The sequence below is a fragment of the Diadema setosum genome, chromosome 4 (genome assembly GCF_964275005.1).
Source record: "Diadema setosum chromosome 4, eeDiaSeto1, whole genome shotgun sequence".
NCBI lineage: Eukaryota > Metazoa > Echinodermata > Echinoidea > Diadematoida > Diadematidae > Diadema > Diadema setosum.
Genome location: NC_092688.1, coordinates 44,521,180 through 44,544,265, shown reverse-complemented (window position 1 = coordinate 44,544,265; position 23,086 = coordinate 44,521,180). Strand labels below are relative to the sequence as shown.

General features: G+C 37.5%; 1 protein-coding gene across 1 annotated transcript in view; it reads right to left on the bottom strand.

Moving 5' to 3' along the window:
• LOC140228042 (uncharacterized) overlaps nt 1-23,086 on the bottom strand; it is a 37,407-nt gene that overhangs the window by 6,110 nt on the left and 8,211 nt on the right. Inside the window, exon 5 of the mRNA XM_072308442.1 lies at nt 405-586. Coding sequence (XP_072164543.1) covers nt 405-586 — 182 coding nt within the window. The remainder of the gene's footprint in view (nt 1-404; nt 587-23,086) is intronic.

Here is a 23,086-nt window from a genome sequence, read left to right as displayed (position 1 = left end):
GTAGCGTACCCCGCAACGGTGGTGTAATCTATGCTAGCCTGCGCAAAATTGTAGTCCCTTCTTCACAAAAATAAAGTTTATCTTTATGTGAAAATCATACATGTTTTACCTCATTAGATATTGAGAAACCTATCATGCGCATCTTATGAAATTAGTGAAATAGATCCATGAAAGTCACTGTTTTTTGCTCAATCTTTGGATGAAAAAAAAAAAAGTCCTTCACTGCGTGAACGCGTCCGCATAATAGAGATTTCCGGATAAAAGGAGGCCGGATAATCGAGGTCGAACTGTAGTTTATTTTCTGAGAAATTAATGTTCTGCAAAATAATGATATTACGCAGATGAAGGCGCAAATATATGTGAATGATGTGCCTCAAACACAACAACAAAAAAAATCCTCTCACGTTTCTGGCTTCTGGACCAGAACTTGAATCACCAGCAACCATGACGGAGTAGCCAATCACAGCGCGCCTTCTAGAATCACCAGCTGTCAATCCAGTTGTGCCGGCACATACAGCACATGTGATTGGACAGTAGCAACATGAATCCTCCTCACTCCAGTGTGCATTCAACTGGAGCATGTTATCTGGAAAACAGTACGAAAGGAAAAAGGAACAGAAAAGACAAAAATTAAGAGCAATTTGTATTTTGAGTAGTCTGCGATCAAAGAGCAATTCTTGACCAGTTAAAGTACAGTCTGAAAAGAAAGAGTATAATGTGTTAAGCCTAACAGTGAAAATTAAATCAGAAAAAAACTGAGAAAGTTATGAAATTGTGGACTTTTGCTTATTTCAAAAGCACAGTTCTTGACAAGTCAATATGAATATGCAAATGAGTGTCATCATCCAACAACTTAACAAATTCCACTATAATAATAGTCCAAATGCAATTATGCCGCAGTCACAAATCCAATTATGATATCTGACTGATCATTATCTTGCATTTAGCCTGGAATAACAAAATTTGAATTTGCATCAGTTCTTTGTACATGATCAATGGAAACTGATGACATTATCAGGTAAGTTTTATATTTATACAGTGCACTCCCATTATGACAAACACAGTTATACAGTAGTATCTTGAAATGTTGGTTTGTGACTTATGCCAAAGTGTTCCTGCTTCTGCTCTAGATACCCTTGATGCTATGAATAATCAGGAACTGAGATTTAAAGAAACAAAGAAAGAAAGAAAAATCAATGGAAATGCATTAAGGGAAAAGAAAAGGCCTGGAGAACATTCATACATGACAGATTTTGAATCAGAGGGAGGTGTGTGATGCAAAGCGCACATTTTTTTTTTTTTTTTTTTTTTTTTTGCGAGTACTAATGACTGTCGAGACGTGCCACCGAGACTGCAACGGTAATTGGTAAGAATCATATATTAGGGTTGACTCAACCTTTTCACTTTTGTGGAGTGGCAAGTCATGTGAATGAGAAACACGTAAAGAAGGGGTACCAGCAGTTCACCGACACTTTTATCGACTTCGTGTTTCCTTGCCTCCTTCAATTAGTTTCCACTGCAAAACTACTTCGCCACATGTTCATGCGATGGTTAACGACCCCATCTTGTAGATAAACTTGCTTTTACTGGGGTTCAATAGCATAGCAGCCTAATGGTATGGTGATTAGCCCGTTGAGGACGATTCCCGAGTATACTCGGGCAGGTGTCTATGGGAATTCTCGCTATCGCCAATGACGTAAAAAGTACCCGGATGTTGATTGAAGCGTCATTTACGGTGCATTATGGGATAGTCCGGTAGCAAAATCACTTCCGTTCGTACGCGCGTAATACGTGACTAATGCTATTTACACACACAACCGACCGTATTCTACGTGTACTTCCTGTTTTCTCGACTTGAATTACAGCTTTAATATGATTTGAAATTTTTCCATTCTTAAGAAATTGCTTTTAATACGACTATTGCTTGTTGTTGCTGCGAAGCTGCCATGTGTTGTTCGCACGACAATAAATGAAAAAAATCTGCAGAAATAGGACCCTTACTGGCATGCGATACGTGACATGGCCGCGTGGGTGAAGTTTGCGGGTGACTCCACAGCACAGTATGTGCACGCGCAACTTACTAGTAGTGGTAGTAGCATAGCACTAGGTAGTAGGCCTAGTGCCTACGTACTGTACGTACTGTACTTACTTGGGATAAGTTGCTTCGGAGACAGGATAAGTACGAGATCACTGTTCGTTCCCGATTGTGTTCGCGACATTTCGACAGAGAACAAATTAAAAAAAGATGGGCATTCTATGACGATATCCAGGTGGGTGAATATTTTCCAGCATATTTTCAGCGTATGCAGAGATGACTGATCTGTTATGTGCACATCGATCGCATGATCAAGCAGTACGCTGTTACCGGTATGTGTTAGCTTATGCGCTGCATGCAGTGGTGCATGCTAATGCAAGGCCGGCCGCCGCCGGCGGGGACTCGACTACAGTGTACGAGTATGACAGGTCTGGCCACTCGCTGGCTCGGGCGGTACAGCCGCCTACTGTACTAGTATCCGTGGTCGGCGCGGCGCTATAGGTAAGGTACACATACGCGCACGCTAGCGTTGTGCAAATTATGCTCCGCGCCGGAAGTGCCCTTGCTACCAAGTGCACTAAATCTTGACGAAAAAGCCACATCCGGGTACTTTTTACGTCATTGGCGATAGCGAGAATTGCGTGTTGTAGTAAAATCAAACCATCCTCAACGGGTTAAGACCATGTAACCTTTTACAAATGCGTCCTGTTTTCATACCTCAATGGGTGCTGCCACTTTGGATGCACAATCAGTTATCATTGAAGTACCACCTATGTATATTCATCACAAAGACTATGGGTTATGGGTAGCTTTTCCTATAATGAATTGACCAATCAATCAATCAATCAATCAATCAGGTGTGTTATTTAGTCTGCTACTAGATCAGTGAGAAGCAATCAAAATCCTGTGTCACTGGCTAATTCTTTTGCTTATTCCTTCATTTAATCAACTGATCACAAACTTCTTAATTCATTCACCCCAATGCATTAATTTCTCATAGATTTCTTCATTCATTAAGTGAAATCCAGCAATCAATCAATCAAGTACAGTCACTCAGTAACTATCAATCTAGCAATTAAGAAAGTAAACAAGGATCATTCATTTGTTCATTCATTCTTTCATTCAATTCAGTCATCAAATTGCTTCATAAATCCACAAAGCAATGCATACCACAAATGTTTTCACTCACACAAACTCTCAGTGAAATATTTGTGGACTGGAATTTTGCACTTGAATTAAGAGAAGGAGAGCAGGATTCTTAGCAAGTATTTCCATCACACTTGTGACTATTGCCCTGCTCTTGAACCCAGGAAATATAATCCCACCTCGGGCAGTGTATATTGGTATCATCTACAAGGTGCAACAGTATCAGATAACAATTCTACCATCATATTTTCTTACCCGCTCTTCACTTATGGCTTCTGTAGACGCCAAAGCGACGAGCGCCGTGGCAACAGGCGCCGCGGCAACAACAGGCGCCGCGGCAACAACGAGCACCATTTTATCATTTCCCATGCCGCCCGACATCTCCCGCAGATCGATGAAATTGCCCGACAAGAATATCAAAGTTTTGGTTTTAAATAATAAAATTTCATCTGTATTTGGATCTTTCATCACACTTCTCTTCTTAAGGAAACTCTATATCCCCTCATCTTCTAGAAAAAAAAAGAATGTACAGACCAGGACAGTTTTGCCCACAGTTACTTTTATGTGAGTTATTAAAAACATGATATTAAAGGAGAGATACAATGATAAAAAGGAGGGTGGTTTTGGAACTCTTCATTTTATGCATAAATTCCAACATTACTGTTATGACCATGAAGGTAAATTGTCGGTTTCGGATGATACATTATTATTTTGAACTTCAGGTAAACTCATTTGTTTGCATATAGGCTAAAAATTGCTTTCTGGAAGACTGAAAATCTTGCTTTCGTCAGACACACAAAGATTTCCCAGCCACATGTACGTGCTTCATTAATATTTTAACCTTTCTGTGCTGTGCAAGAGATAACAAGTTATAACATCTCTTCACAACATAACAGTAGAAGGTAAAGTCATTGAGAGTTTAAACAAGGAAAAGTCAATTTCTTCACAAAGTATTACTGTTAAAGTTTGGGTCAAACTTCCGTGTCTTGCGGCCTCTATGTGTGAACTCTAAATAACTTGTGAAGTCACAGATACTTCCTCTTTAGTAGACCTTCCTGTATATTATATACTGACAAGATATTGCTGTGAGCTGATTACATCCAACAAAGATTGTAAATGGTGCAAACTGAAAAATAAAAATTAAAAAAAAGATCAATTATGAATCCACGATGAGCTTCCACCACTCACATCCATGACTGAGGCTGGTTGAGAAGTATACTGTAACTGTGGTATATACTGTAAATGTGTTATACCGTATGTCCCCAAAAAATTACAACGGGACCCTCCGCAATGATAACTTTAAAAATAGTGAATCAATCCGAATACAATTTCAGGATACGAAACTATAACTCATTGCCCACATCTTACAGAAAACCCCATTCGATTTGCTTCAGTGGTCAAAGAGAAATGAGGAACTTTGTAGAGCATGTCACGAATCTCTTCCCTCCAAGTTGTGTCTATTGTGTTCACACACAAGAGCATCCAAGTGCTAAACTTGGAAGAATCAGACTCATGACATGTTTCACAACAATCCACATTTCTCTGTGAACACTTAACCAAATTGAATGGGGTTTTCTGCAAAATAGAGCTAATATGTTATATTATAAGACCCTTAAGTAGCATTTAGACAGTTCAGTCATATTGGGTGTTATCAATGCAAAAATCTGATTGTATTTTTTTTTTTTTGGGGGGGGGGGGACATACTGTACACTGTGGAATATTTCTGGAGTTGACTGATGTTCACAAAATTAATAACTCACAAAGATTTTGACTGCTGTAATACAGACATGCTGGAATGTTATCTTACTGGTGTAAAATCACTAATTTGTCCCCTGAAAAGGGATGATAATTATTTCCCATTCTGTCACTGGAGTTCTGGATTGCATAATCAATCACTCACGAAATCATCTATCAGTCCTTATTTGCAAAATATTGTACCCATTTATGGCACATACAGTATTTAACTCCTTTGCTATATGATTCCTTTCTTTTCAAACACTTTATGTTCTCACAAGTGAACTCTAAGAACGTCAGATGAATAGTGAAATCCGAAATTATATCTATTTACTTTTTTTTGTTGCTCCTCTATTAATTGGGAACTGCTTTAACAGCAACTCCTCTTTATAGACACGACAAAATTTTTGCAACTACAGTACGTATTTGTGTCTCCACGCCTTCCCATCATTTGGGCAGGGGTCAGCATACTTGAAAATAAGACAAAATATTACAAATGACATGAGAGCTTGGAATTTACTTCCGGTGTCTCACAAAGAAAAATCATTGTGAAAAGAAAGAAGTACTCATAATGAATTGCTACATGATATCCTGGGGTCTGATGAGTACACATCTGCAGGAGTGTAAATTTGAAAAGTGTGCTGCTGAAATGTTGAGATAAATGATCACATACTGTGGTATACTTTTACCTACAATGAATGAACCATACTAGAGAGAATGAAAAGGAATTCATATCATACGATAAAAGGTATGAAAACTTTTATCAGGTGAATGTCTTCATTGTCTTCTCATCTTAATGCTACAGTATGTACATCAGAAGAAAAAAAATGACAATTTCACGTCTGCTGCAGACTACTCCAGCCATATCTGCCATCCCAACCCCCCCCCCCCCCCCCCCCCCCTTCAACAAAAGTTGAGCTGTTTCATTTCTTCAGAGAAAAGTTGAATTACAGTTCTGTAATGCGGTCTGGTTACAATGCATGCAATCTTTTTTTTTTTTTTTATATATTCCACTTTCATTTTCCTTATCTTCCCCCTCCGTCTTTCACATGCTAATGATGGCCACTGCTTTTGACAGAATCAATTTAATATAAGAACCTTTGGTGAATATAAGGGCATCTGTATATTTTAGTATATATGTGCATCTACTTCTGTGTTAGAGGTGGTGACCCAGATTTCACATCTTGCATTCCAATGAGGAAAACAAACTTGGTGAGACGGGGGTCGTTCAGACGTTGTGGGAGGGAGACACGCTGCTTGCAATAAAAAATAATTCGAATCTTTACCCCCACTGATGCCAGCGTTAATGCTGCTATGCGAAGTCACATTAAGGTTGGCTGACAGGGAAAAACAAGAACAACGGAGGGAGGGAAAAGAAAACTGCACTCGATGCGGAAAGCGAGAGCGGGCCGGGGCCTGAAATGGACTGATGCGATCCGTGACTGTCAATAATGCCCGCAGGACTTTTCGTCGTTCGCTTGGTTACATTTTTCTGCTCCCTTTTCATGCGCGTCGCCGACACCAGGACCAAAGTTTCCTCTTGAAAAAGATTTGCATTCTCAATTTGATTATGCAGACCTTTACCAGATTCTTCAAACCATTCATCCACACCCCCCCCCCCCATCCTCCTCCTCCTAATTTTCTGCCTTATTTCTGTTTGCTTGTTTGCTCAAGAAATTCACTGCTGTGCATCATATTTGGCACCCGAGCTCAGGGTTCCGCCTGGAGGCGTCTGCAAGCAGACGGAGTAGGCAGGAAGTTGGTTCCTGGCAAATTGGGGTTAATTTTACGCTCTTAGGGGGGAGAACATCACTCAAACTTTCAACCCTGCTTAAGAGCGACACCGTCAATTGCTCACTACTCATTACAGACAGCGAGGTGTGATTTCTCGACCCCGGCACTCCTAACCCTGACAACATTCCTCCCTACGTCTCCCCCTCCGTGGGGCGAAGAGTGAGCTGAATATGCTGCCGTTAATTTCCTCGCATGCATGTAGAGGCACGTCCGGTGCCCTAGCTTCAGAGTTTGCGGAGGGTTTTTCTTCAGATTTTGGATAAGTTACATTCTTGTTTCTTGTCTTATTAGATACAAACACTAATGGAATGGTACCATGACACCATTCATTACAGTGGGTGGGGGGGGGGGGGGAGGGAGAAACTTATTCCAGAGCATGATTTTGAACTTCAGAATTACACTTTTTTAATGTGAACTTCATTAATGATACATGTGTACATAACTTGTACAGTTAGTAATAAGGTGACTTAGAATCCAACTCAAGGGTTCTTTTTTTTTTTCTGACCACTAACTGCACTTGTCATTTTACACAGAAAATCTTCCAGTGATGCAAAACATGACTGCAGTAAATGTTACAATTACTCATCAATATTATTACATTTCTTGACATGATGATGATTAGAATAATATGACCATCGTCATCACAGTCATTCTGTCATCATTATTTCAATCCTCATTATCAACACTACATAAAAATTATGTAATTTTGTTACGACTATTTTGCTGTTTCAAACAATCTCAATTATGATAATGATTTTGGCATAATCTAAAATAACTTTTATTTCATTAATATTTCAAAATTATTTTACAATCATTCCAATCTTTTTATTAGTTCCACACATGTATACTACATTGATTCATCCCATCTCAAACTGATTTACATGTACTTAATGCAAACACGGTAAGCATTAGGTCCTAATTTCCAATTTCCTATTCTTTACTTTGTATTCAACATGGGAATCCATATCTTTTAGCAAACAAGTCAAATAAGAAAACAAAAAAGCATTTCCACACTGCAAACCCTGAAGCTCGACATATTGGGATGATTAGGGTTAATATAGTTGCAAAAGTAGAATTTCTATCAATCTCCAAGACTTAACTTTGGCCAGATGTGGAGGAATATTGGAATAGAAGTTGGTTTAGCGACGCTTGCATCAAACAACTAGAAATGTCGCTTTGGCGACTGGTATGCCTCCGCCATAATGCATGATTTTCCCAATAGGTCTAGATAGTACATGTGGACACTGTGTGATTACATTTTCACAAAATTGGCAAAATATTGGAATGACAAGTTTGTCACAAATGTGTTGAATGTTCACCTTCCTTGACATAGGTTTAATTGGATGAATAGGAGAGCATGTATCTAGGGATTTAAGGACTTTAACTTGACTTTGACCCATTCATACATTTAGGCATTGAGTAATTTTCAAGGTACAGGTGTGGAGAAAAAGTGCAATTTCTGAATTGAATAGTAAATTGTTACCATTTTCATCTGGCCCTTGACCCTAAAATTCATAAGATAATTACTTTCAGGTAGAACATGCATAATATGTACTAAGTTTCAAGGTAACTTGAGCCACTTCCGAGATATGGAGGAAAAAGTTAGTTCAGCACTTTCACTTGATCTTTGACCTTTTGACCTTTGAGGCAAAAAGAGAAAAAAAAAAACTTTCCAGAGAATTTCTACTAGGTTACACACGCATACACCAAGTGTAAAAAAATAACCCTGCTGGCATTGCATAAATATGAGGGTAATAGTAAAATTTTGAAGTCTTGCACTTGACCTTTGACCCCTGACCTTTGACCCCATGAACCCTACATTCTCTAGATAATCACTTCCAGTCAGTATATGTATATACTATGTTCCATGAAGATACCTTGAACAATTTTCCAAGGTACGGAGAAAAAAAAAGAAGTTTTAATATTTTTACTTGACCTTTTGACCTTTGACCTTTGACCTCATGACCCAAACTTTCACCAGAGAATCTTAATTAGGTAATACATGTATACACTAAGTTTCAAGAAAATATCTTCAGGCATTCAATAGATATGGTGGAAATAGTGAAATTTTATGTATTTGACCTTGACCTTTTGACCTTTGACCTTGAGCATGTGCACCCAAAAGTTGATAGGCACAACTTCACCCCCTAATACACATACATGCCAAGTTTCATTAGGATACCTCAACAGGTTTCGATAGTTACCTTGTCCACAAAATTCATTACGGACGGACGGACGGACGGACGGAAGGACGGATGGACAACCCGAAAACATAATGCCTCCGGCACCACTTCGTGGCGGAGGCATAAAAACAAAACAATGCAAGGAATCATATTCACAGTTCATAAATACTGCCTACGTGTATTGATTAGGAAATTGTCAATAGAGTACAGTCAAACCTGTCTATAGCGGCCACCCTAGGAAGACAAAAAAGTGGCCATTGTTGACAGGTGGCTGCTATAGGCAGGGTCGTTTAACATGGCTTTTCTCTTGGGGGTAATTGTGTTGTTGCATACAGCAGGTGGTCGCTATAGACAGTTTGACTGTATCTGCAGGTTACTTTGAGGTAACAAAACACATTAATCTCATAAAATGCCAGGTGATTATCACAGATTTGATTGCTTGAATATATCATTTACCCTAACATATTCCCTTCATTGCAAGCAACAAGTAGTAGTCTGCTTTCTTAGATTGCAGTATTGTCCAACATTTCAACAGGACAAAAATATATCATCACTAAAAGTGACTTAAATTGCAAAGAAATTAAGTAAAACAGACATGTATACAGCAAATGTTGATCTATTCATAAAATGCATGGACTGAATCAGAATAACATGTGTGACATTAACCGTTTCTGATGTACAGTGCATGGCCATGCAACAGAACATTGAATATATGTGCGTAAGATGTTACCATTATGGATACACTTGATGTACAGTCCAAATAAATGGTGAATGCTCTGTCATATCTCTTTCAAGACTACACACAGTAAAATGCACAATTACATATAATGCATACAAACTTGTGTATCTGTGCCTTGAACATCATATCATTGTGTGCATGGAAGATCGTCGCTAGGCTGTGAGAGTGCACATAGGGTTAACAACATTCTGCCATGTGCACAATGATGCACCATAAATCTTATATAAATTTCAATGTATCTTCTGAGACTGGGGAGTTCATTTCTTTGGATGAATTTTAAAGTCATATTTCTGCCATTTGTAATTCAGAAAGCGGACTCTACATTATCTTTTTTAGTTCCACACATATAAATCTGATATATCGTACTGCAGTGTTTTTGCATTTTGTTTTTTTTTACTTGCATGTTAACATTGTACATGTCCATAGAACAAAGCATAACCTCCAAAGAACCATGCTGCTTCAGGAAACACTTACATGTGAAGGCCTGGGGTAATTTTGCTGCAGAAATTATCTTTGTCATCATTTTATTGGCAACTCATGCCTCATATTGGCTGGGAGAAATATTAGACTCTTCAAACTCATTACGTCTGCACAAAGTCAGAAAGAAATTGAGTATACAATTTTCCAATGTGAGAAAGAATCAGGAACTTCAATCTTCTATTATGTGTTGCCAATTTAAAGAATCACTTCAAATGTAGCGATCAAGAGGCTTTCTAAAAATTCTACAACCAAAACAAATAATGTGTATGTGCAAACAACAATGGCTTAAATGAAAGAAAAGTGTTATAAAGCATACCTTATGAAACACTGATTATAATAAACAGTAGAAAGTTGTAGAATCTACTGCAACAGATGACAGAAATGTGGTTTCTGGGATTCAATGGGTTAAGAAAGAGCAAGAGTACATTGTGCAAGACTCCAAAGTGCAGACTGAGGCTTTTCCATCTACACCTTCTACAGCACTCGTGTCAGGGAGAGTAAGATATCAATGGCGACACAAAAGGCCGCCTCCCGCTAAAGAGGTATTTAATTACGCATTAGCGCAGCACCTTGCCCCGCAGCGGTGTAGGGTGAATGCAACACTGGCGGACACGTTGTTGTCGATTTGTCAGCGAGTGGATGCGGCCTTCTCCATTAAGGTGTTACAAACATGCAAGATAAACCTCCGCCACGCCCCGGGGGCATCCGCAAGATGGAAACGAGGCGGGGGGCGAAGAGAGCAGATTGTTTTTTAATTTTTATAATATTTTTGTTAGCTGTTTACTGGGAAACTCAGAGTGATTCTGGGCTTTTAGGTAGATGAAGGTACATCCCTCAAACGGATAATTGCCGCATCGACAACATCTGACAACACCATCACTCAATCAGTAGTCTTTTTTGAATCGGTGGTGAGGGTGGAGGGTAGGGGATCCGCATGTATCGAGGCGAGATTTAGGGGAAAATTGGTTAATGATCACCTAGTACACAGTACATTGAAAACGGTCTTACATTCATTGAACTGAAATGTTTAGGGTCACATAATGTGGTCTTTCACAGTCTACTCTCACTGTCCATTACCTAAGGGGTGAAACAACTTTCAGAATTGAAATCGTCACAAAAACTCCCAAATTTCAATCAATTCTTAAAAATTCAACACAGCTTGATTCAATTTTCCTACAACTCACATTTTGTAGTTGTGCTTTGGATTTTGAACAAAATCCTGTCTATGAATTGATAAATTGTAATGTGAATTAAAAAAAAAATTGTATCATTCACATTAAACAATTTAATGTTGTGTTGCTACAACAAAGTAAATGATGACTGCATGGGGGCATAGGGGCAGGAATTGCCGAGTTATCAACCAAAATTATCATTTTTATGACAGTTTTATTTGCAGATGCCAGGACGACTTGTGGTGAGCTGATGAGATTGTCACCTCAGCAAATGTACAAATTATGTTGAATTATAACTATATGGTGCAAAATGTGAAATTCTGAAATTATGTAACTCTCTTACTGAAGAGACCCCGACCATTCTTAGAGTAGAAGCTCATCTGTATTGGAAATTCATCTGAAATTGGTGTCAAACTTTTGATCTCAATACGAAATATTTACCTCTGAAATTTTCAGCTGTCAAAAGCTGTGTGGGCTGTAGCATTCACAGCTGAAAATTTCGGGAGTAACTATTTTGTATTCAGATCAAAAGTTTTACACTATCCAGATCTACTATTCTGCTGAAATTATCTACCACTATTCATATGATGTAAATTTTAAGTTTGTGCGAAAGCGATCTGCATAGCCTTTTGGCAGAAGGCCTCATACTGCATCTAAGATAGAAATTCAACAAAAAAATTCCATAAAAATAAATGAAATATAAAGGAAGCTTGGCTTGGACACAGCATGTTTCAGAAGTACATCACTTCCCACTAATAAGTATGGGCAAATCCACGAATTAGATATACATGTCATTAGCCTCCTGCCTGTCAAGATAAAACTCAACTCCTCCACCCATGTGAATCAGGGCGGATCACTAACGCAATTATCGACACAGCTTTTTTTCTTTTCTAGGGAGGCTTACGCTGCTCCAATTCACACGGACAAGCCCTTTCTTGCCCGCCATTGTCTGAAGAGACAAAAAAAGCAGACCTATTATGTTCTCTTATCTTGCAAAAATTCACAAAATGTCATAATGATCTGATGCTGTATGAAGATTCCAAATATCAATTTATTTTCCCTACATATGTACACATAAAAAAAAAAAAAAGATGGAAAACGGTAACAAGGTTGGTGGACAGATTTCACAAATGATCTCATCACTTTGTTTGATATCGTCTGAATCTAAAACTCTTTCGGAGTGGCAGACTTAATTGACTGTTGGCGAGGTTCGTGTGAACTTAAACCAGGAGAGATAAATAACAGTATGGACAATCAATGCTGAATCTCTGGATGAAAGGCAAATATCCGTGATGACGCTATTTTTTGACACTGGGGGTCAATATTATTACCGTTGATCACGGTTTGGGAATCATAGATATTGAACTGGAAATAACAATAGCCAATGATACTGAGTAATCACAAGAAAAACATGATATGTGTTGTTCAAAACATGTTTTTCAATAAAGGAGACCCAAAAGATATATGTGCAAGGTTAACGTTTTCGCAATTCTCAATCTGATTCTACGTGAGAATACAAAGAAATAAGATATTCATATCCTTGTTAACAAAGTTGTATTACAAAAAGCAAAATGCTCCTCAATACTTGTATATGTTTAAGATCCCTCAATGAATTGCAAATGGTCACCACATAATAACAAACCAGAATGCAAAGTTGTCAGTATCTTGATTATGAATCTATATAACCTACTAGTGCTTACAATGTAGAAGCAAGTATACTAATAAAGAGTATGTTGAAATGGAGAAAAGCACTAAAGGTTTCTTTCCGATTCTACAATAGATCTGACAGAAGACGTTTGCACATGTCAAAACAGTGGCTGCGCTTTGGGTCACTTTTGATAACTTTTTGTTTTATGAGTATACATGTGTGTGTGTGTGTGATTTCCATAAAATAATCTTATTGACAATGTACAGAGGAACAATACTTTCATACATTTAGTTTTGTGATTCCTGTATTTTAGGGCTGCATGGTCTTGCCAAGTTTATGCAGTTTTGTTTTTGACTGGCCAAGCAAATTATATATATGGGATTTTAAATAAAATTTTCTGAAAAATCAATGATTAATAAAGCAGTGCAGTTCCCTTTCAATTTGTTCAGACAAACTAATACTTAAGGCCTTTAAACAGCTGGTAATCAATCAATCATATTTACTGAGGCAGGTGTAAGCTGTATACCAGACAAGATATGTCCCATGGGTGGTAAAAATGGAACATGGGAGAGGGATGTGGCTCAGATGCCCTGGTGGAACAAATGGGTTCATATTAACACCCTCACTCATTCAGCTTAGCTGGTGATTAATGAATGACCAGTGATCAATGGCAACAGTGATAATCCAGTATTAACTATGTGTGGGTGGGGGTACAATAACAGTAATAACAGTAACAAAAATGTTTTCAAACAGATGAATAAACTCATTCATTCTTTCACTTACCAATCTATTCATTCATTCATTCACTCATTCATTCATTCATTGATCCATTCCTTCACATATCCACTTATTCAATTCATTTATCCATCCATCCATCCATTCATTTATTCATTCATTCACTTGTTATCGTTTTGCTTTGTTTGTTGTTCAACTGGTGTGATCCATAAACGGATGACATCATAAGAACAATAAACATGATGATGATAGCAATGCGAATAATACTGGCATCAGATTAATAATGTTGAATAATGAAATGTATAACTAGAATAATGTTGGTTATAATAATTAGAATCATAAAAGTAATCATTAATGATGACAGTAACAGGGTTATCCTTCATGAAAGAATCAAACTTTGTCCTGTATTCTTAAAAACTTCTATAAAAGATTGTTATTTTCCTTCAAGCTGTACTGCAATGCCTGTCTCTCCCATTTCTCAACCTTTTGTCCCCCCCCCCCCCCAAGCATCATTAGCAGAAACAAGAGCAAAGAGCTGTTGATGCCTGCCGTTAAGTGTGTCTCTTGATGACATGGGTGCAGACCCATCACATGTACTTTTTTTCGGGGGGGGGGGGGTGGGGGGGGGTGGGAAAGAACTGTGACAGAGACAAACGATGAGAATGAATGAACAAAGGAAACACACAGGGGTGATGTTCTCGCATCCATTTCGGGAGTTGACAGAACAAGTGTGATGTGGAAGCACTTCGTCTCTCCCGCGGCTAATGGCGTGTGCGACGGGGCGGGATGAGTATCGCCACGGCGATGTCACGCAAGGCGACGAGAGAGGGGTAGAGAGGACTATTGTAATTAAGTGTGAGTTTCCCTTTATTCTGTTTATGAGAGGATTTTTTTTTTTCGCCCTCCCCCTAAAGCTTCCTCAATCAAACTGCCAAACTGTGACCCTTACCACATGACCTCTTTTCTCCCCTTTCTCTTTTATCTCTTCAGCTTGCTTTGGGATAGTACCATCTCATTACAGTATGTCCCCAAAAAAATTACAATCGGATTTCGCGTTGAAAACTTCCGATACAATGAAACTGTCTAAATGCTACTTCAGGGTCTTAAAATAAAACATCTTGGCTACATTTTGCAGAAAACCCCATGCAATATGGTTAAGTGGTCACAGGGAAGTGTGGATCTTTTTAAAGCATGTCATGGTCTGATTTTTCCAAATTTAGCACTTGGATGCTCTTGGACTTGTATAATGTGTGACACAATGGACAGAACTTGGAGGGATGGGATTCCTGACATGCTCAACAAAACTCCTCATTTCTCTTTGACCACTGAAGCAAATCAAATGGGGTTTTCAGTAAGATGTGGGTAATAAGCTATATAGTTTCATACCCTGAAATTGTATTTGGATTTATTCGCTATTTCTAAAGTTACCATTGCAGAGGCACCCGCAGTATTTATTTTTTTTTTTGACATACGGTAATGTATTGCTTTCATCCAAGTTTGTACCCTCAACTATCACAATGGCCTATCTGTATGTCATCTATTCTATCCTCTCTCCTCGTACTCTTTATATATATATATATATATATATATATATATATATATATATATATATATATATATATATGGCCCGTTTCACGGTTAGGCGCCACTTTTCATTTTTTTCAGTTTTCAGTCTACTACACAGAATAAGAGCAGATTCATGAAATGTTTTGCTATGCATATGTTAGACCCCCATGGGGTCTACCTCCCATAGCATAACGAAAATGTAACTCCAAAGCATTTGCTCACAGTGAAGCAAGATGTGCCCAAATCTGACCTACTGGGTGTCAACCTGGCCAACATCCCTTTTTTGCAAACTTTGCCATTCTTTAACATATCTGGCTTTGAGTTAACTAAACATATTTATGTGTAGTGAATGAGTGGCCACAATGAATCATATCAGAGTCAAAAAGTTTCAACTCCTTTTTGATTATTTTTTTCCACCCCAAAATTCTCTTGGTGGATGTGACATTGTCCGTTCACATTTAAGCATCTGCTTATATGGGTTGTGTAAGTAAGAAAACAAAGGCAAGTCTCAGGAAAATAATGTAAAAGTGAAGTATAGCTTTGTATGAGTAACTGTAGAAAGTTTGTTTGTGCTTCAGTTCCATCTGATGAAATGACAGTAATATGAAAACAAAATTTAAATGTCTGTTCACATTTTTGTCACATCCACCAAAATTTTATATAACTATAACTTGTTAATGGTTTAGCTTATTTCTAAAATTTTTACATAAATCAATGATACACAGTTGGGTGTCCATCCCTCCAAAACAATCCAGCATTTGAAATTCAAATGCTTTTTTATGTCAAATAACATGGTGTCCGTTCACACATGTCACATCCACCAGCCTTTCTTGTCAGAAACACATTTTGGTGTGCATCTCATTAAATACTGGCCTGATTGACTGTGAATCTTCAGACATTTTAGACTCTGTACTAAGCTTACAAATGCCATTGATACGGACATTGCTATGAAACTAACAAGTTTAAAAACTTTGAGAATGCTTGAAATGCCCTGGTGGATGTGACATTTCCGGATGTGAACGGACATTTCAATGAATATTAAGTAAAATCTAGGGACAACTTATTTTTTGGGGACAAAGTATGTTTAGATCTTTAAAAGTATGTCATTACCAAGATATCTAGATATTAGACACCCACTTTAACATCATATTCACCTTAATTTTACATTGAAATACTTATTCACAGTGAGGATGTAGCATGATCTTGTCACTGTACCTGTGAAAGCTGATGTTCTACATATTTTAATCAATTTTCCAGATGATTAATCTCATAAAGGCAAAAGAATGTAAATGTTATTTAATTACATTAATTGAACCTTTGCTGCACCATGTATTTGATATGTTTAATAATGATTAAATATATGGTGGATGTGACATTTTGGGGTGTGAACGGACACAGAGTGTATCTCCCAAATGGATAGCATTTTTCAGCATTAGTTCCCTAATGCGCTACCTTGCAACAAGACTTGAACACAGTGTGAAATGATCCACAACCATTGGCATGGTTAACTAAGATTGAGGGGTGAAAAAAATAAATTGGTTTGTAAATTATTTTACTGCAACTGATCGAACAATTAGCCTCCAACATATCATAAACACTGGTTATGCAGTGTTTTAGTAGTCGCCATGACAAAATCATGGGCATTCAACTTGGGTTAGATTCCAACCAACTATCTCCTAATTTACTGGTCTTGGTTACTAGACAGGCTAAGTCCATAGGGGCTAAGTATCCACCAGACTACCAAGCTTCTGCCCGACAGTGCAGGTTCTTATCCTATATAGCAACAGGTAGGGAAAAGTGGGTTAAAACTGATCTCCTAACCTTGGCTAATCCCATCTCTGCAATAAGTATACAAGTATGTCCCAAGATTTCTCTGTAGTAACACAGGATAGGATCTGGTTGAAGCTATAGAGGCCCCCAGTGGTTTTCTTCAGAATCCCTTACTTTTCCTGAAAAATGTTAATGATTTTTTTTTTTTTTTTTTTTTTTTTTTGGGGGGGGGGGAGGTCCATTTCTTTTGCTAGTCAGGTAAAACGAATGCAGGTGCATGGGCAAACTGGACCACTGTGGCATATCAATAACCCTTTATATTGCAGATCAGATTAATTTTGTGTTCAACGTCCATACTGTCGGTTTTTAATAATGAAACAATCAGATTTTGGTAACAGAAGTGATAATTTAGTTAAATGCCTTTGAATATATATATATATATATATTTTTTTTTTTTTTTTTTGGGGGGGGGGGGAGATATAATTGGTATTTGCACACACAACCCTATAAAGACATGACCAAGAAGGAAACAACCTTTGGTAAATACTGCATGCCCAGTGCCCCCTGCTGAAACAGCCTCATAAAGCCAAAAAAGTGAAATAAGACTTGTTATTAAAAACATGAAAAAAAAAATGAACAGTCATTAGCAAACAATGGCTCATATTGGTGATGACATACAAGTAGAAGAGGTGGAAGGGTGGCATACTACAAAGGAGGAGATAATGTGTTTGTTTTTTTTTTTTCAGAACACAATTGTATTTCAGTTTGTCAATAAGTATGAAAGTTTATCCTGTGAGTTCACATGTTCACAAACTAAGGCAAATTAGAAATGTGATTTTTACCTGACATGACAAAGTTTCTTGGGGGAATCCTGGTAGGTGACGTATCGGAGCGTTAGTGTAGCTTTTGCCTGTACTATAGATTTCTAATGCATGTACTGAAAACAGGGCCATGACCGCATAATCTGCATTTTATCTATTATAATTAGGATTATAGATAGGATTGGTCCTTATTATAGATAGGATTGGTCCTTATACTACATGTAGGTTTTCACTTCTAGGTTCATCACAGGCAGAAACTAACTTAAAGTACGGTAAGACTAAGACTCACAGTACTTGTAGGCCTACCTTTTCCTTTTAATTCTATGGGAAACACTTACAGCAAGATTTTGCATATATTTGGGATTCTGATCACAACAAAATGTCACATCCACCACATCGGATATCATTAACTGTGAAAAAAAAAAAAAAAAACTTGAATGCATAGTTGCTCTAATGAAAACACTATGATTTGGCTGGTTAATGAATAAGGATGCCACAATTGCACATCAATTGCAGGTAAAAAAAAAATGTCTGTTTACATCTGATTTTGTCACATCCACAAGGAGCTTCTTGCATTCATACATTGTAACTTGAAAATATGTGGACCCTTGTGTGCAGTGATTTGTGTTAAAAAAATATGACTGTTCTACACTGTATGTGGTTCTTGCAAACAGAGTAGGCCCTACTGCTTAGCAATTACCAGTTGATGATAAAGATGAATATTTGGAATTCTGTTCTAAATTTCAGCATCACGTCCACCATGTTGGATCCAATTTACTCTGAAAAACATTCAGAGTCCAATGAACATAGTGTTCATGTTGTCAGCTAAAAAAAAAAAAACCTTATACATGTACTTTGATCGTACAGTGTATGTAAGCTGATAAAAATTTCAATATTGGTTTGAACTATAACTATCAAGTATAAATTTGAGAAGATTGAAAATGGCCGTTCACATCTTCAATCCGTCACATCCGCCACATGGGATTTCAGGCATCCATAACTTTTACAGCACATGAGGCCTTATCAGCAGTGAGTTGTGAATTTATAGAATATAGTATTCTCAGTGGTTTTGCATGCAAAATCATTTGTTTTATGCAAGGTGTGTACAAAACAAAATACCAAGGAAATTGGTGTTCCGTTCACATGTCACATCCACCACTATTGGCTATTACTGATGTCATTTATTCTGGAAACAAAACTTTCTTGTGAAACATAATTTGTTTCTTAGTGTGAACTGACTTGTGCTGACTATTCTTTGGGTAATCATTTGCCTTATTTCTGTTGTTTATTGGTCAAGGTGTAAAATGTCCGTTCACATCTGTTTCTTGTCACATCCACCATATCTTCCAGCTGAAATTTTAAATGTAAAAAGATGGACACTCACAATGTTAGTATTAAGTGTGTGTATGTGCCCCAACATAAGTATTATCTCCATGAAATATTACACATCCTGAATGAGGAAGTGTAAAACAAGAGAAACTTTTTGAAGTCATATACTCTATTTTACACTATATTTTTCCTTCAAAGTGGTACAATTTTCCAATAAATCCAAATAAGAACGCAAAATTTAGCACCAAGTTTGCTTAAATATCACTTAATCATGTTACAGTTTCAAATTACCTGTTGGACACATAGTGCTTCAGCTCTGTCCATGACATTGTAGCACTATCTTTCAGCAAAATTACCTTCATCTCCAATAGAATCATTCATGGTATCAAATATTGCAATAATAATTAAGCTCAGGCATTACATTTTCCATTAAATTCACATTCTTAGGAATAAGAAATCATGACATTCCATCTCTGAAAGACAACTTGAAATTTTGACACCTAGGTTGACAAAAAGTGGCGCCTAACTGTGAAACGGGCCATATATATTTATTATTACTACTCTGCCTGTAAGTTATTCCATCTGTCTATTCCATCAATCTATATATATTTATATCATACTTCATATACTTTTTCATGTTTAATTCTACATCTGTACATTTAGTATACATTTAACAGAAGTTACCTATAAAAATGCCTCTATATTACATTTTTTGCTTATATTCCTATTTCCATAAATTTTTTAAGATTTAGGCCTATCTATTTCATATAATAAAGATGTTGGTACCCTGAATTCTTTTTTTTTCTTCTTTTGATAAACAATAAAGGTACATTGATTGACAAAAGAAGATATTTTTCATTCTTATCCCAGGCCCCCATTAAAGGTCTCTAAACTCGGCTAGCATACTAGTAGATGGGTAGGCCATATCTGTGTATTTAATACAGGTTGTCCCCTTTGTTATGTTCACTTTTGGGGTTTATTACCTCGAGGTCACTGTAAAATAAGAAATGTTCACGTGCATTTCAATTTCATGATTTCGCGAGAGCCAAGATTGTGAAATTAAAATGCATGCGAAAGTTCTTGTCTACACTGTATGCGCCGAATATTAGAGGCAACTCGTGAAAATTTAATGCTGCAAGAAAGGCTGTCGGCTCCAATTCGCGAAAATTTCATGCCACCAAAATATCGTGTTTAGCAGTAAGTGATCATCGCCGTTGGTTTGTCTGTTTGCAAAATAACTCAAAAAGTTGTGAATTCATGGATTTGAATGAAACTTGCAGGAAAAGTGATACTGACATATGGAATAGACAATTAAATTTTGGTCATGATCTGGGAATTTTTATGGATTTTTGAAGGATTTTTTCTTTTTCTTTTGGCATATAAAGGTCAATGAAGATGGGAGTTCAAGCTATGCAACTCGCAGGTTTACACAAGCGCACTTAAGCGGGTGCTCCGTTAGGGCGAGGTGCCACGAAGCTGGAAGCTGATGACGTAAACAAAAGGCCTCGATTTTGGGAAATTGCATGTGTATATGTGTATGAGTGGAAATGAGCTGCTGGCTTGGTGGAGGTTTGCACCCTCTGAGTGCTTTTGTAATTATAACAGCTAACAATATTCTCTCTTATTCTGTTTTGTTTTTTTCTCTTTAAAAAAGAATGAATGAACATCATATCAAACTCAACTTTTAGTCGATTAATTATTTATGCTAAAATCTTCCCTTTGAGCTTTAGATTGCGAAAGAAAATGTATGCACCAGAACAGACATATCTAGTTTCATCCAAGGAGATTGTGAAGAGTCGACACAAACACTATCAAATAAAATCCTGGAACCGAGACTAGTATGCGACCAGTCAAACCACCAAATTATACCAGGAAGGTCCGATGCACAAGAGATTGACGGAGACAGATGCATCCACAACTAATTTGAAAAAAATGAGTCATTACGGATGGCATAGACCTGTGACAGATGCAAGTTTACCGATACAACGGCCTTGACACCCAAACAAGAGAGCTTTCACTTGCAGCTGTGGGAATGATAGATATCCTGAACGTCAAAGACACCACATCAAACAAAACCTGAAGCACAGCATATCAATCTGCTCCTACAAGTGGATGGTGGACATATACCATCAGCCCCACACGCCACAGAAAACTTCAAAGACATTCTCTATGGTCCATCTTCAGAGACTTAATTTGACTAATGCTGCTAACACTAACAGCCCCCGTGGAAGTATCCATGGTAACTACGACAGATTCCCCTTCCCTTCCCTCCCCCCCCCCCCCCCCCCCCCACCATCCCAACTGACACACTCATCAATTCTGCTCCAGTGATTTCGGGCTGAGAGATAGGTGGGCCATTGACGCCCTCAAAAATCATCTAAAAACGCAACAATGCGCAGACAATGCCTTTCTCCCAAGGTCCCAGCCTGCACTCTCTCATTTGTCATAGACACCAGCTGTAAACACCAACAAAAGAGCCTCATTTCATCACAAAACACTGACGCCAGCCCATTAAATTGCGCCGTGTTCCATGCACCGAGAATTGACCAAATAAATAGCCACAAAGTGCTGTTGTTCTACACGCCTTTTGGCAGAATGATAAACTTTCCGCATGAATAACTGATCTGTTGTGTCGGGGGCATCAGTTTAAAAAATGTTTGAGATTAAAATCTTCAGCCCCAACCCTGAAGGAAAACATGTGATAAAATGATGCATAAATATGCATAATCAATCAATCACACACACACACACACATACATACTTATGTAGAACATAGGCGTTTGGTGTGAATATTCATCTGATCTTTCTAGTATCTTTTCCCAAGGATCACACATGGATATCTTTGGGTATGAAACACGAAACACGTTTGCACCAACTATTTTGTTTCACAGATCCATCTATAATCGCTAAGCCGTCGACAAGGATAGCAAATTTCAGTTGTCAATGGCAATGATTACATGAGTACTGTCTAGATATCAATTGCAAGAATAAAATGCTTGAATCTATACTCATACCTGCTCGACTTCGCTTGGAAGTTAGTTCAATGTGTAATGAGGGATACTGTAACACTTTGGCCAAATGGCTGAGGTCAATTTCACACCTTGTGAACAACAGAACAATATACTTGACCCAAGTATATGCCTATACATGATTTTTATAATAGCTACTTTTTAAAACACTAAATAATTACTGTGTATATACAAAGTATGTTGAAAAAAGACAATTTGTCAATCAGTGGCAACACAAACAACTTGATGGAAGAATCATTATTTTGAACAATACACTGTGTGTACTAGGAAAAATTTAATAAAAAATACTATGAATCAGCCTTTCATCTTAAATTTGAAACTTCCACAAAGATAACTCAGTGTATACCGAGGAGAGTTTGTCTCACTGTATTCTACACTTAACCTGAAATCACAATAGACTGTACATAAGACCAACCAGAGCCCTGTTTTATAAATCTCGTGACTGAAATCAATTTTAGATATCATAAAACTTGCGACTATAATCAATTATATAAAACATAACACTTGTAAATGATCTGAACTTGGCAATAAATTGCAAATATCTGCCGTAACATAAAGATCAATAACTCAAATTAAGACCAATTTGTATGAATTGTATTAATTCTGCAATGGCACAAAAAAATATATGTAGGTTTAGTGTCTTTGTGTTACAAACTAAATTCCCAGTTACCTTGAAATTACTTTCATGGTTTACGAGTCATATCCCTAATATCTCTAATTACACAGTATTCATAAATCTTTGTTGCCAAGAAAGAGTAATATTATTTTGCAAATTCCACAGCAACCTAACATTTGATAATGATTTTTATTTCCTGCGATTAAACTTCAGACAAATTTGCCATCAAATCAGTTAACTAACACTTGCTTTTGATATTGGGTTTTGGTGGGTTTGAAATCAATCCCAA